At 35.8% G+C, this 16,428-nt stretch overlaps 1 protein-coding gene across 15 annotated transcripts in view; it reads right to left on the bottom strand.

Annotated features, from left to right (window-relative positions):
* MPDZ (multiple PDZ domain crumbs cell polarity complex component) overlaps positions 1 to 16,428 on the bottom strand; it is a 370,677-nt gene that overhangs the window by 86,180 nt on the left and 268,069 nt on the right. For all 15 annotated transcript variants that reach the window (XR_012506350.1, XM_074361559.1, XM_074361558.1 and 12 more), the window contains 7 exons: positions 12,256 to 12,465; positions 11,642 to 11,781; positions 10,616 to 10,829; positions 9,800 to 9,928; positions 8,021 to 8,230; positions 5,317 to 5,431; positions 4,882 to 4,970 (listed from right to left, as the gene is read on the bottom strand). Coding sequence is in view for 14 of the 15 variants with exons in the window: in XM_074361559.1 (XP_074217660.1) it covers positions 4,882 to 4,970; positions 5,317 to 5,431; positions 8,021 to 8,230; positions 9,800 to 9,928; positions 10,616 to 10,829; positions 11,642 to 11,781; positions 12,256 to 12,465 (1,107 nt within the window). In the remaining variant the exon portion in view is untranslated. The remainder of the gene's footprint in view (positions 1 to 4,881; positions 4,971 to 5,316; positions 5,432 to 8,020; positions 8,231 to 9,799; positions 9,929 to 10,615; positions 10,830 to 11,641; positions 11,782 to 12,255; positions 12,466 to 16,428) is intronic.

Here is a 16,428-nt window from a genome sequence, read left to right as displayed (position 1 = left end):
TCACTCGAAGTGTTTTGTTTGTTTTAGTACAGAATAAAGGGTCTCACGTCTAGAAATGAGCCAGCAGTTCTAGGGTGGGGCCCAGGATATACCATTTAAAATCTTTTTGTATGTTTCTCAGGTGACCCTAATGCACAGCCAGGTTTGGAAAGCAGGACTTGCCAGATAGAGAGGTACTAGGGAAGACAGGGAATAAAGTGGTCACTGAGAGTGCTGACCAATTCCAAAATCATATTTAGACTGGCTTTCAAGAAAGAAAGACAACAAAACCACCTTCCTTTTTATTTCTTGGCTTCTTCAAAAAATATATGTGCTTTTCCCTTTTTCTAGTTCACAAATGTCAAAATACTTGAAGATGCCCCTGTGATCTCTCCAAACCACAGACATGATCCTGTCACCTAACAGTGCCTCCCATAGAACACTCCTTAGGACAATGCTCCAGATTCTCAACATGGCTTAGAATGGTGTCAACTGTCCCCACCTCCTATCACTGACCTCATCCTGCACAATGCCCCTGACTCTGCCCTCGAGCCCTAGACGACCATTTCCATTCCCCTGACCTGCAGCTCCCCCTTCAGCCATGAGGTCTGTGCAAGTCCTGTTCCCTCAGTCTAGGCTCTAGACAGTCCACTCCAGCCAACGTGCTTTCTCATCTATTCACTTAGAAAACACCTACAATTGCTTTACATCTCAGTTCAACAGTTACTTCCACAATTAAACTATCTCCATGTCCCTGACTATAGTTAAAGTCCCGCTCACCATTTCTCCTTCATAGCACTTAACAGAAATTTCATTTTACATTCTCTGTCATTACATGGTTTATGACTGCAATCTCCAAGAGGACAGGCAGTGTGTCATCTAAATATGGTGCTGTTCACATGGGAGATACTCACAAATGGGAACTGGCTCACATGTCAAAGATTTGTTTGTAAATCAAATTCTATTTTGGAATAAATGAAGATTATAACACCTTATTTTTAAATTCATAAAATTACACTGAAAACATTTTGGAAAAGTGGAACAATAAATTAAATGTTGAAATTCAAAGCCATTGATATTCCTTTCGAACTGCGACAGCTAGAATGGCTGTGTAAGCGTCATGCTTTTCTAAGCACAGTGCTGACCACATTAGGCATTCAAATATTTAGTCAATAAATGGGGATTACATTAGACCTAGATCAGTGGTCTCCCAGATGAAGTACCCTCACTGCAGAAGCTTCTGGAAGATTATAATAAAATTTTAAATCAAACATATTTTGAAATCTCACTTGTTTTATATATAAACATATATACATTAACTAATATGAGACAATACATATATTTATATATATAAAACAAAACATAATATATATAAAACAATATGTCATATAAGAATATACAGAGAAAAGAGGAAGGAGAAAGGAAGAATTTATATATATATTTTTAACTGATGGAGGTACTCAGTCAAAAATCTAGAGACCTCTGATCTAAATGATCCACCTTATACTCTGCAAGTTATGTAATCTCATATGATCCTTTTGAGCTAAACGGCAACTTAAACACAGGTATCTCTCTCCTCTTTCCTCCCACCTCTACCTTGTTGATACCCTTTTGGACAGAATAATAAAAATATAATAACAGAAAAAACAGTGTAATAAAACTGGAAACCATGGAAGACAAGTCCTTACATCAGTAACTTGGAGAAACTTCTATTCAGAATGAGTACGTAATTTTATCTAATGACAAGTTTGGTTAACTTGAAAAAGAAAAACAGAGTCCTTTTATTAAACAATTCTTACATAGAATACCAACATATAATGTGCCAAAAAAAAAAGTCCCATTTGCTCTATCCCCTCTCCTGTAATGTCTACAGTGAAACCCTAGGGGTCAACAGAGTACAATTTGTAAACCAGGAATCTTATAACAAAAGTTTCATGTTTTAAAACAATACTTCCTCAGATAGTAAGGAACAATTTCTTAATTTTCTTTCCATCTCAACAATTACAAAATTAAAACAGAGCATAGTTTCAACAGCTGCTGCCAAGAAAAAATTGGAAAAAAAAAAAAAAAGACAGCAGTTGTGAAAATGCAACTAGTGTGAAGACCTTTATTACTCAAATCTCCAAAGCCCACAAGATGGTGGTGTTTTGCACAAAATGAATGCATGATCAAAAGTACTGCATGATTTTCTCTGGGAGTCTGAGACGCCTCTAACTTTGAAGTAAGAGAGGGCAGCTAAAACCTGAAAATCAGAACACTGGTGAGAGCAAAGACAAGTGATTTTATCGAAAACAAGAAGACTTCAGAAGAACGGAGCTTCCACTTCTGAGCCAACAATTTCCTTCAGTACTGACCAGGCCTTGGCAAAATTACATTTGAGACTCCATTTATATCAGAATGAAAACAACAAGCTTGAAAGGAAGTTTCTATGAGACACTTTAAATGTGCATCATTTCAGGCTCTCAATAAATACCTGCTTGATTATTTAAAATGTACTTACATGCCAAGTATACTAGGTATCTTAAATAAATTACTCTTTCGATTGTCCTAAAAATCACAGAAGGGATGTTACCTTATCCCAGTTTTGTAGATAAAGGAATCCTGGTTCTTGCAGAACGGTTAAACATAGAGTTATATGATCCAGCAATTCCATACTCCTAAGTATATACTCGAGAGAAATGAAAATATACATCCACCAAAAACTTGCATATGAATATTGATAGTGGCATTGTCCATAATAGCCCAAAAGTGGAAACAACCCAAATGTCTATCAACTGATGAATGGATAAATAAAATGTAGTATGCCTACACAGTGGAATATTATTCAGCTATAAAAAGATATTAAGAACCGATACCTGCTGCAACACAGATGAAGCTTGAAAACCTTATGCTAAACATAAGAAGCAAATCACAAAGAACCACCTACTGAATGATTCAATTTATAAGAAATGTCCAGAACAGGCAAGTCTACAGAGACAGAAAGTAGGCTGATGTTTGTCTAGGGCTGGGAGGATGCGGGAATGAAGGAGTAACTGCTAATGGGTGTGGGTCTCTTTAAAAGATAAAGAAAATGTTCCAAAGTTGGTTGTGATAATGGATGCACAGCTGTGAGGATGCCAAGAGCTTCTGAATTACATACTTTAAATGGATGAACTGTATTTTCTGTGAGTTCTATCTCAGTAAAGCTGAGTTTTTAAAAAAGCTTTCTACTGGATTAAAATATACAGTATGGGGGAGGGAGTACATTACCTATGTTTTCAATATGTAATTCTTTATCAGATACGGATTCATTCCCTCTCCCTACCTCCTTTTCCTCCAAAATAAAAATGTAGTTAATTTTCCTTGTATGTTAAAATGGAGATACAACAGGGAAAGCTCTTTTCCAGAACACAGCCGCCTTAGGTGGCAGGCACATGTGGTCTTCAGAGCAGATTTCAAGAGGTGAACAGATGTAGTTAGGAGTTTTCTAGAACTTAGCCCAAGAAGAGTCAGGGAATTACAATGGAGAAGCAAAGGGCAGAGATAAAGAACATCTCTACCTTTTTTTAAATTGATGTAGAAAACACGTAACAGAATTAACCACCTTACCCATTTTGAGTAGTGTTAAGTACATTCACACTGCTATACAACAGACCTCCAGAACATTATCATCTTGCAAAACTGAAACTCTACACCCACTGAGCAGTTCACTTCCCCCTCTATCCAGTCACTCACAGTAACTGTTCTACTTTCTGTTTCTCTAAGTTTGACTACGTCAGATGCCTCATCTAAGTGGAAACACACAGTATTTGTCTTTTTGTGCCCGGCTTTTTTTTACTGGGCATAATGTTCTCAAGGTTTATCTATGCAGGTTTTGTTTATCCACTTGTCCCTAGGTGGACATCGGGGTCACCTTCTCATCTTAGCTGCTGTGAGTAAAGCTGCAATGCACAAGGACTCTTCTATCGTAACATTCTACATCTTTACTATGATGCCAAAGGAAACAACAGAGATTAAGTACACACAAACAAATACATATTAAGATAGATCAGCATTCCCCAAAATGTATTCCAAAGAATATTAGTATATGTTTGAGGAAAGAAATAATCCATGATTACAAAAGTTTTAGAAACTGTGAAGCAAAAGAGTTAAACAAGTTTCTTTATTGCAGAACTCATCAGTCTTTGACTTTTCAATGTGCAATGTGAATTCTTAAGGAACCATTATCACATGCAGTTTTTCCTAAACTTACTTCATCAGAAAGCCCTTGATGCAGGGTCTCTTGGATGTGTGCTCTGAGAAGCACTTAGGGTAGTCCGGTTTCTAGTGAACACTGAAATGAGAGCTGGATTCTTTTTACACTACCTTGTATAGCCATATGGTACCAAAACATACTAATGTTACTAGGATAATAATGATGAGCTTGATCTAATTAAGAGAAGAGAGGTTGGATTTTTTTTTTAAATTACTATTCTTTATACTCTTACAGCTAAAATAAGCCCTGGTCATGGTGACAACAATCAGAGTATCATTCTGCTGATGTTAAAAAAAAAATGCACGCATCCCAAATTTAGATTCAAGTATACTAAAGGTTATAACATTTGGTCTTTAGCTTTGGAGCATCTGCAACTAAAATATAAATATGATTATTAATGTAACAACCTCATTAAAACCAGAAATCAGATATATCAGAATTTATTCAAGAAAGAGTCCCACCTTTAGAACTGAGATCAGTATATGTTCTATCCAATGCTCTTACTGCCACAAAATAATAAAATGAGTAATTGGAATGACAGCCTTAAATCACCAAGGCAAGCTTCAATTAGTACAGAGCTACCAGCAGTTCTCAAAACCAAGTAAACTAGGAGGATGCATTTCTCAACCATGAAAATTAACGAAGCTGTCATTAAACGTGTTACTTACTGCTATAATTTGGTCCCCAATTTGGATTCTTCCATCATGTTCAACAGCACTGCTCTTCGTAATGCTCTTTACAAAGATTCCTGAAGGTTCTAAGATTAGAAACAATAGAAATGTTTTGTTTTACTATCCACAAAGCACACTCAAAAGAGTATCCATCCTCTGTTCTCCAAATTTAAAGTCCTAACTTTAAATAGATGTAAGTCAACAAACCACACAAACAAAACCACTAGGAGAAACATCACCTACAGAATAAGACAACGGTTTTGTCTGAAAAATAGTATCAATCACTAGCATTAAATTATTCCTAAGGAAGTTTTCAATCAGTTTATCCAAAAATCTGAAAATATATTATGTTGATTCAACATTTCATAAGACGATGATATTAGAAGTAATTGCCAAGGTAAAAGAAATAAAATACTCATGTTCAAAAACTACCTAATTTTTTATCTCCAACGTAACCAGCAATGGTAATTCCTAATCCTTGGACGTTTTTCGTGAGTTCTACATCAAATGTCTCATTTTCTTCACTTTTCTGAGTAGAAGCATCAACCTGAAATAAAATTTATAAATAAATATACAGAGAAATAAACATGTAAACAAACAAGATAAGCTTTTTAAAGCCACAACCTTTGTTTAGGAAGAATATGATACAGCTGAGTGTCAGAAAATTCTTTTAGAGAACTGTAACAGGAGTTACTCCTTCAGTCTTGACCAGATGCTTGAGCACGGCATTTTTACTAAAAATGAATGTCAGCAGTAAAGCTGAACCCCACCCTCTTCAGATAAATACATAACTGTTTGTGTGCACAAAATATAAAAACTCATATAGTTTCTTATTGACAAATTCTACTTTCAGAGATGGCTCATCTTCATTTTTGAAGGAGTCAGGATGTAATACAGTTGAAATAACTCATGTTTTGAATTCACATCAACAAGTTCAAACCTAGCTTTGCCACTGAATTTTTCTAAGCGTCACTTTACTCAACTGCCCATCAGGGATACAAACAAGTCCAGCTAACATTTACTGAGCAGTATTTATGTAACAGGTACTTGACATGTCCCAACTCATTTACTCTTTAGAATAAGCCTAGGAGGTGGGTACAATTACTGTCAATTTTTCTCTGGGGAAACCGAGGAACATAAACTTTTCCAAGAACAAACAGCAAGCAATCTAGCAGAGGCAGAATTCAGATGCAGACGAGCTGGTTGCAGAGTCCTTGCATTAAATGCTGCACAGTATGTCAATCCCTCCTAGAGCGTAGGGGCCATAGTGTCCACTCAGGACATGCTGTTATTACCAGCTTAAGTTGGTAGCTGATTCTAATGCCATGAATATGAATCTGTCTTCTAGATATATGACTAGTAGACTGATTATTTTCAAAACCACTGAAATGTACCAAAGAGCTAATTTAAAATTGTATTTGCTTTATAAATTCACAATTTAATATGAAAAGCTTTTTTTAAGGAAAGCATGCCTTCCACAACTGATTTCCTTCATTCCTAGAACGATAGCTGAAAGCATGTTTCTCTAATATGCATCACTGTTATTATATATTGGACCGCAGGGTTCTGAATTAAGCATGAGTGGACTAATGTAATAAGTCAGCAACAAGCTGTTGGCATTATATACTAGTGTGGTGTCAGCAGATTCCACAGGAACCCCAGAAAGATCACAACAGAACGAATCCTGTAGTTCAAAAGGACATGCAGGTTGGGGCTGGCTGGTAACACTTTCTGATCTAGTTTAAGCACACTCTGACTATATCTCACTGATAGTCCACCTAAATGAGATTTAATTCTATAGTAAAGTTTCATTTTTTTTCCATTGCATATAATTATCTGTGCAAACTTAGCGAAAGTTTAAAGTTTAGATAATTACAAGAAAATGACAGGATGAAATCTGCTTCAATTGAAACAAATGTGTTTTCTATTTTTAATAAGACTTGTGCGAGCGCTATTTTAGAGGGTGGCAATTTGACTATCGAATGGTTTTAAAAGGGGCACAAGCTTCAGAAATGATGATATGCACAGAATAGATATTCTTCTAAGCTTTCAATTACATCAAGTGGTTTTCGGTATTGCATTCATTTATATATTGCTGAATAAAATGTTTTGTTTACCACAAAAGAATGCCATTTAAATACTTTCATAAACAGGCTTTCTTTCTTTCCTTCTTTCTCCCTGTAAAAAATAGCAACCAAACTGAATCCTAAAAACAACAGAATCATGGAAATTTTAAGTGTTCTAATAAAGTTTTCAAGGGTTTGTGGAGGAGGTTAGGATATTAAAGAAAGAATTTGTAGCAACTGTGTTAGAAAAAAAAACTGTAATAGAAAAAAGCACAGAGATGTTTTTAGATCTATGAGAAAGGAACGCAAAACTTGCATTTGCTATAAAGCTCGTCTAGAAATTGAGTGTAATTCTCTTCTTAAATATTTAAGAAATTTCTGGGGAAAATCATTTTGTTGATATTCATACACTATAGTCCTGTGACCTGAACTATTTGAGATAATCATCACATTCCAATAATTTTGAAATGTCCCAGTTTTTCATATCAAGTTAAGAACAAAGATGGACTGCTATGCCTATGAATAAAGCTTCTGTTACAACCCTCAAAGTATAACTTTAGTTTAAAAAATTATATAACTGGGTCAAGAATAGCCACTTCTCACTACGAATCTGATAACAGTTCTACCTTAAAACAATAACACTGAAAGGTTTTAGTATGCTTTATTCATCCATTCCCGCCACAAAAAAGACACTAAGAAAAGAAACAGAATGACTGGAATTTACAGCCCACCTTATAGAGGAGCTTCCAAATAAGAGAAACAATTAAACATTTTAGGTATTAGTAGCAAATAATTCTTTAAAATTTCATCCATATTTCAAAACATTATCCTCATAAAAGTGCTGCTTAGAGAAAAACGTAAAATAGTGAACAAGGATTTTTAAGCAACCTTTCACCTGTTATACACTTGTTCCTAATTAATAATTAGTGCTGAAACATCTGTACATTTGAATTTTGTTTCATTCTTTAGCATTAATATACGAACATTAATAAGTCTAGTTTATAAATAAACACCACTGTCATCTAAGTGCTACAGTCTGACTTTCCCATTAACTGTTTTTATTGACTTACTCGCATCTCTGGCGTCGAAGAGGAGGATGAGGACAGCGTGACACCCAGAGAGGTGGATGCTGTAGGCTCTTCTATGGCACCTCGTGCGATCATCAGCTTGACTCTATTTCCACACTGTCGGAGGACTTGGGCTACTTGCTCGCTGCTCATTCCTGCTAGATCTGTGTCACCAATCTTTAGAATGTGGTCACCACTGCACAATCGCCCATGCTAATAAGTAAAAAGGGTCTGATTAATCAGGCTTCTACTATTATTAACTTCATCAGAAAAATCCTAAATGAGGGAATGGGAATAATAACCAAATAAAGCCATGATATGAATTACCAATCATGGTACATTAAACATGTGGTTGTAATGTTAACTGTCTTTTGAAGCATCCTAACATCATTCAATGTGACAGAAGTCAATGAAATTCACAAATATTCTTAAACTCAATAGTCAGTATGAGCTTTTCAAATTGTTTTCTACCCACTTAACGCAAAAAAATATTAGCCTTTCTGTGAAATTTTTGAGATATACAAAAAAAGAGAAACTGCCATTTAGGAAAGACGAAGTATAACTCACCATACAAATATGTATTACTCAGAATATGGTATGAACCACAAAAAAGCACTGAGTGAATACCACAATCTTCTGCCTTGCCATTTCGATTATAAATATCCCTGAAGAACTCATTTGCAGATGAAATCCTTGTGAGATGTAAATTTAGACAGATTGAGGGAAGTGAACAGCATTCTTATAAGCTTCCATACAAACACTGTCCACTAGAACCTTCTGCAATGATGAAAATGTTCTGCACTGTCCAATATGGCAGCTACAAGGAACATGTGACTACAGAGCACTTGAAATACAGCTAGCCAAACTGAGGAACTGAGCTGGTAATTTTATTCCATTTTAATTAATTCAAATTTGAATTTTAAAAAGTGACATATGGCAAGTACCTACAGTAATGTACCGTGAAGCTTTATATAGAAGATTAAGCTTATTTATTGCAAGCTGGTCAATTAGAGAAATTTCACTGGATACTGCTTGATACAGGCATATCATGGAAGGAAGAAACTGTGCATATCATTGTATTATGTCATATATACCTCTGTGGATAAGGTTGCCCATAAATCTGACTTTCACTTATGAATATGAATACTTGATAAACCTGACTTTCTAAGTAAGTTCAAATATAAATGCAAAAGCAAACAGTTTTATAAATAAAATGTTATAACCAAAGCAAAAGAGAGACTAGCAGAACTTGTCAAATTAAAATATACATCATAATCAGTAATTTTACAGTTTTCTCACATATATTCTAACAATGTTACACAGCATAAATGGCAATGCTTTAATGAACTTCTCTACATAAAAACAGGCTGTGCTCCATATAAAAGTGACCCATCACTAAAGGGATAAATAAGATGAATCTTGCTTTTTCCTCCAGTGATGATGTATTCTTTTTCCCATGATGCCTTGTGGCTATAAAACAACTACCGAGGCTTATAAATCTGATATAGGATCATAAAATAAGGGATAGCTACCTCTACGATGATCAAAACAACCCCCCGGGCTTTAGTCTGTGATCACTATCTGTATCTGTAATTGAAGTCAAAGTCTCTTTTCAAATGTTTTTCTCCCCATGTCTAAGAAAAAACACTTTACAAACAGCCCAGAATGTTCCAACTCAGCTTCCTTGACATTATCTAAGGCCCGTTTCTTCTTTCTAACACGTAAAGGACGAAGCCGAATTTTGTGACAAAACAGCATAAAAGACCTGCTGGAGCAGCTTACTTGATCAGCCACTCCTCCAGGCAGGATGGTCTTCACGATCACGCCAGTTGCTTTTCCTCCTACGATGCCAAATCCCAGACCAGAACCGTCATTCACCAATTCAATAGTTTCCACATGCTGCCAGTGAACCTGAAAACAAAGCTCCCATATGAATCTGAAGGAAAACTAAAATTTTTCTCAGTTGAAATTCTTGTGAATATTATTTTGTGACTAGTATTAAATAATTAAAGAGCTGAGACATAATACTGAGCCTTAACAGTGTCCCTTTCATGTGGTGCACTTCCCTTTCAACAGACTGTCACTGCTAATGGTATCATCATTCCTGAAATTACCAATTTGCCGCATTTAACCAGGTAAAAGCAGACAGCAATTTGCAAGATTCTTTACAGAACTTTAAAAAAAAAAAAAAAAAAGATCAAGGAAAAAGGAAAAAAAAAAGCCTACTTAGCTGTGAAGAATTTTTTCTGCATAAATCCTGATACACAGGATTCCTAATTAGATGACTTAAAGTCTCTGACAGCTAACTGTTAACAACTTACGAAGCAAAATCGAGATTACATTTGTTTACAGATAGAGTCCATTTTTAAGGAACTAATTTTTTTTTAAGGAACGATGTCAAGTTAAAAGAAAATAAAGAAAAGAAAAAGCTTTTTTAGAAGTCAGAAACTTAATCATAATAACATAAAAAAGTATTCTAGGCTAAAGAGAGAGAAAAGAACAAAAAGGCAAAAATCCAAGAAGTACAAAGAACCTGTACAAAACCAAAGAGACCTAGAAAAATATGTTCTGCTCCTCTTTAAACTCTAATGTACTCACCGGATTCGAGTGAGCTGAAATTGTGCTGGCCACAGATGGAGAACGGGAAACTATGGGGCTGACCAGCTGCGGCAATGAGCCTCTGGCGATAACCAGCTGGACATTATCCTTGGCTTTCTGCAGGATGCTGATGGCCTGCTGATGTGTAATTGTCTGATCAAGTGCCTGTCCATTAATAGCAAGGATCTGATCAGTTTCCTTCAATCTTCCATCTCTAAGATTGAAAAAGGAGGTAAAAGATAACTGACAGCTCTCAAGAAAATGACAGCTTTGGCGTGCATTTCACGGTTTTTTTCATTCTGTTTTCTGACACCCACACTTGGTAACTGTTCTCCTGTTCTACTTTTTAAAATGTTTTTTCTATTTATTTCATTTTGTATCTATATGAGATGATGTTCACTAAGCCTATTGTGATAATCATTCCACGATGTTAAGTCCAATCATTATGCTGTACACCTTGAACTTACACAGTGCTACATGTCGGTTATATCTCAATAAAACCGGAAGGGACAATGTATGTGGACTGGATCCAGTTGACCCACCCCTAATCAACCCCTCCCAGGTTAAAGTCTACTTTTCAGCTACCCACTCAATCTATACAACATATGTGAGGTGTCCTTATCTTCCACAAACGAAAGCAGAGATGCATATACTTACTTGCTGCTTTGAGTACATTAAGAAAACATAGCTCAAATTATCATAGGTCATGCGTATACTTTTCTACACTGTAATTTAAAATCAAATCAAAAGAGCACATTTAATAACAGTGAGAATAAAGTCCTGCTCAAATTTTTCTTTCCTTATTAAAAAATGTTTAGTTAAACATTTAAGAAGGACTCTCCTTTCAAAGGACTTTCTTTTTTTTTACCATAATAATGTTAATGATTTCATGATTTCTAAAAACTAGTTAACAGCAGGTTACATTCAGTTTTTTATCTGTTTTTATTCATTTTTGTTTCTCGAAATTCTCCCAAGCTAATCAACACCTTCTGACTGTGGTGTCAGAAACAGAGGAGACAGTCTCACCTGTGAGCCACACTGCCCTCCTGGATCTCCTGCACAAATATTCCCAGTTCTCCCCGGTTCTCACTCCTTAGTCCCACAACACTAAACCCAAGGCCTCCACAGGGAGGTTTGAGGAGTTCGAAAACTTCAATGTGGCGACCCTGCTCAGGAAAAGAAGCAAAAATGGTCATTAAATGCCAATCACTGCACTCACAGTCATCTTATTAGTGGCATTATTCTGTTTTTAAAAATCGACAAAAATAAAAATATTTTTCCTAAGATAATCTTTGTCACTCATCACCTAGAAAGAGACATTTTATTTATCCTCAAGAATATTTCTGGAACATAATATATAAAGCTCAGTGTAAAATGCTATACTAAAAAAAAGGAATAGAAAAATCTCTGAACCACCCAAGCTCACAAAATTTACGTCTTTTTCATTCCATTTTTTTCAGATATTATGTCTTCATAAACAAAGTACTTTAAAATATATTTAACATAATATATAATATCTGATGTGTATATTTAACATATATAAAGTAAATATATAAATAGTCTTCAAATTATCCAGGACCAGATTACACTCTTAAGATATAATACCTTCTATCACAGCTAACATGAAGAAATGCTCTTACCTGGGCCATATTTTTGATCAGTTGATCAAATTCATCACAAGCAGGTTTCCCATTGATGTGTGAAGTACCCAACCCTGTAAGAACTTCCAGATTCCCATTATTTGGAGACAATAAAAACGACTCATTTTGCAGCGTAGGAATTACAGTTGGGCTGAGATGCGGAATATGGGCACATTCGACGTTTGAAATTGCCGAAGTTGCAATGTTTACCTAAGAGTAATGGAGATTATTAACAATTTTGACATTCCATAAACTAATTCACAGAAACCATCCCAAGAGGGGTAATAATGAAGTACATACAAAATTTCAAAACGTCCATACCCTTTTATTTAGCAACTCTATTTCAAAAGATTTATTTCAAGGAGAAAAATTAGAAAAATACACAAAAATATACGTACTAAGATGTTCGAAGCAGCAGTATATTTAGGTGAAAAAAGTTTTAAGAACTAATTATCTCCTGTGTTCAACTTCAGGGTACTCATTAAAACACACAAAAACACGCACATCCATGCACAGTCTCTTAAGCGAAAAAGCCTAGTTAATGAACAATAAGTATAGTATAATTCATTGTACCTTCAAAATATGCTGACATGTGCGTTAAACATCTGGAATATACAAACCAACCAACAGAATACTACGTGTCCTCAAGGGATGGGATTCCAGGGGGCCATTTACATAATTTCTACAATGCTTGAATTTTTATAGCAATTTCTGCGGTAAAGAATTCAATCTCTCCAAAGAGAGGCCTGGCCTCTGTCCCTAGCTCCTAGGAAGTAATTTCTAAACCTTCGGAATTTCCCAGGTGATAGAAATGTCTTTGTCATTCATGGTGGGCCGAGGCCACATGGTCTCAGCACAAATGCTGACACTAGGTTAAATCACATGGGCATATCAGTCATGCCCATGAAATCATGTTCCAATAAAAACTCTGATAGTCAAGCTCAGGTGAGATTTCTGGGCTGGCAACACCGTACGCATACTGTCACAGGAGGACCTGGGGAAGGGAACACTTCCAGAGGAAAATGGAAGCTTCAACATTTGGAATCCTCCCAGATAGTGCTGTGCGGCTCTTTCTTCGGCTAATTTTTAGCCTGTATCCTATCCCTGCTAAAGACCATAACCAAGAGTATAATGGCTTTCAGTAAGTTCCACTGGTCCTTCTAGTGAACTGCTGAACCTGACGGTGGTTTTGGAGACCTCCCTAAATGCACAGCTGGTATCACAAGAGAGGGTGGTCTTATGTGGACTCTTCCTTCCAACTCTGTATTTGGAGCTTAACTCCTGGCTCTTGGTGGCACAGGTCCTGGGCAGAGCTCCCAGTCTGAAGGACTGTGCCCTCAAACCTCACAGTACGGTTAGCTCCGGGTATGATGACATTAGTAAACAACAACAAAAAAAGGTCTTTCCATTTTTGAAAAGTATTCTATAATTACTTGTGCCTGTTACACAGAGAAAAATAATCTAATAAAAATATATAAATAATATATTATTAAATAATACATTAAATATCAATGTTTATATATAATACCATTATAATTTAATTATTAATACATGAATAAGAAATATAACAATTAACAATATTTAGTTAGAGCAAAATAATCATTAAAACAGTATAAACAGTCAATCCTAATTTCAAATTTCTATAAGGTATCTGGAATATAGCTTTTTATTTACAATTAATCATAAGTAAGGTTACACCAATGATGTTTTTGGATCACTCTCTGAACTCATCTCCCAGCACTTCACCCTTCGCTCACACGGCTCCAGCTACACTGACTACTTCACTGTTCCTCAAACTGCCCAGCTGCTCTCTCTAGCAGCCACGTCCATCCTTCCCCTAAGTGTTCACATGCTTACGTCTTCACTTCTTTACTTCTTCCCAGGGCACTCAGCACCACCTCAAAGAAGCCCTCCCTGACAACCCTAACCGAGACAGCACCCCATCATTAGCTGCATGAGCCTACCCTGCCCTGTTCTCCTTTGTGGTGCTTATTATCGCCTGCATGCACGCTGCTGTCACGGAGCTTCCATCCCTATCAGTGGAGACAGGCTAGAACGCAGACTTCTTCAGTGGAGGAATCTGCCCTTTCATTCTCTGTTATATTCTCATTCTCCAGGACTGTTTTGCACAGAGCTGGCATTTAATATACATTTGCAGAATAAATGTGTATTCATTTTTGAAGGACCTATTCTGATCTGATGTCCCCAACAACTCTTCAAGAATCACTATTTGCATTCTAAAGATAACAAAATTACACCCTCACACATGTAGTACGTAGATTATGACCTGGCTTTTTTTCATCATGGTGTTCCTATAATCTTTGTGTTATACACAGAGCAAACAAACACTTAGTATCAACTCCAGTAAATGGCTTCCACTGACAGAAGCAATCAAAATATTTCACAATATGTCACCAATCTAGGCCTAAGAGTTTGTTACCTGTCTGTAAAAATAAAACAGAAAACTTAGTAAGTTACCAAGGTTACCAATAATTCACCATCATATTGGCTATCTACAACCACAGATGAAAAAGAGATCAGTGTGTCTGAGGAAGAGGCTTTGGGGAATCCTTTCAAATGCTTATTTTAAAATCTAAAGCAGGCACGATCAATTATTATTTTTTCAAAAGCAAGTTTCTTATGCCAAACTTGATTTTTTTTTTAACCTGAGCATGACAACTTAAATAAGTCTGCCAGCAGAAGATACACTGTTTCAGGTTGAAGCAGATGGCGTAATTGTGAAAGTTGTGACAGGCTGAAGATCCCACACACCAGGACCTAATGCCTATGGTATGTCTGCAAAGGGAAAAAATATTTCGAGTTTTGCTACAGTGAGCCAGAATGAAGAAATAACATTGTAAGAACAAAGAGTCTATTCATAAGAAGTAGAAGCTCCGATATTATGTAAGGATAAGGCATGAAGGCATTTCAAGAGTAAAGTTATATATACATATGAAGTTATATGACATTGAATATCAATTATCTTCTCCAAATATGTTAAAGGTTTCACCAATGAATCCTCCTATCTCTTCCCGGCCACTGAGGTCTACATACATGTAAACGCAGAGATCACAATGTAAAAACTGTAATTTAATTACATCATCATACAAAAGGCTAGTTTTTAAATCTGAAATTTTATACCCATCGGAAAAAGCACAAAGGCACTTTCTGATTCTGCCACAGCTTTATTAAAATGCCTTTTTAGACTATAATCTTGAAGAATGGGAATAAATCTTCTTGCCTTGGTAGGTCTGTTCATAGCAGACACAGTATAAATGTTTAATAAAAAGAACTTGACTCCAGTCTTGGTTTATAGAATATAAAATAAACAGAAGAAAACACAACTATCTAGTGATTTTTATATACAGATAAACAATCTGCATAATTTATGGAAGTTGCTAGTAAATGAGCAAAAGTCACCAAATAATTATCTGTTTTCTGTTTAACTTGTGGCTATTTCATTCTAGAAAGTTTTTTTATGTTCTCAGTAACAAACATATATTCACTTATTAATTTATGGATTTTACTTAAAACATATATAGTCATTCACAAATATTTTGATGTACGGGAGGTCCCTACCTTCTTTCTTCTATAAACCACATTCATATAATATGGAATCCTTTTTCAAATTTAGCCTCTTTAAAAGGCGGAGCAAGGATCTGGACACTTGAGGAACAATTTCATTGCAGAAACCTACTACATTTTTATGAGATCTTTCCTCAATGTTTCAGTTTCACCTAGCACAACCAACTCACCAATAATGACTTTATCAATTCACTTATGTAGTCTCCGTAAAGAATTTAAGTAAGTTTTCATACAAAAATATCTTTTGCCATAAATTTTATGTAACACGATAAAGCGATACAAATATAAAGATAAATACGATCGGCATAAATAGCTCTAAGATGACTTTTTGATAAATGTACACTTAAAGAAGCAAACAGACCAAAAAAAATCTGAATAGACAAGCATTAAGTGCTCTGGGCATCAGTCAACAGCATTACAGGAGAAAAGAATGGCATCCTTTTACCCAGCAAGTAACTCACTTGGAGGTGTACTAAGAGAACTGCTGCTTCTGTAACAGCATCCCAAGAAAACAAAAATTCTCTTTAGCTCTATATACAGTTATGCTCACTCTGTGGAAACAGCTGTATCAGAGCAGCCCTTCCACTG

The sequence above is a fragment of the Camelus bactrianus genome, chromosome 4, assembly GCF_048773025.1.
Source record: "Camelus bactrianus isolate YW-2024 breed Bactrian camel chromosome 4, ASM4877302v1, whole genome shotgun sequence".
NCBI classification, from domain to species: domain Eukaryota; kingdom Metazoa; phylum Chordata; class Mammalia; order Artiodactyla; family Camelidae; genus Camelus; species Camelus bactrianus.
The sequence above is the reverse complement of the archived record's forward strand: the minus strand, read 5'-3'. Positions and strand labels throughout refer to the sequence as shown.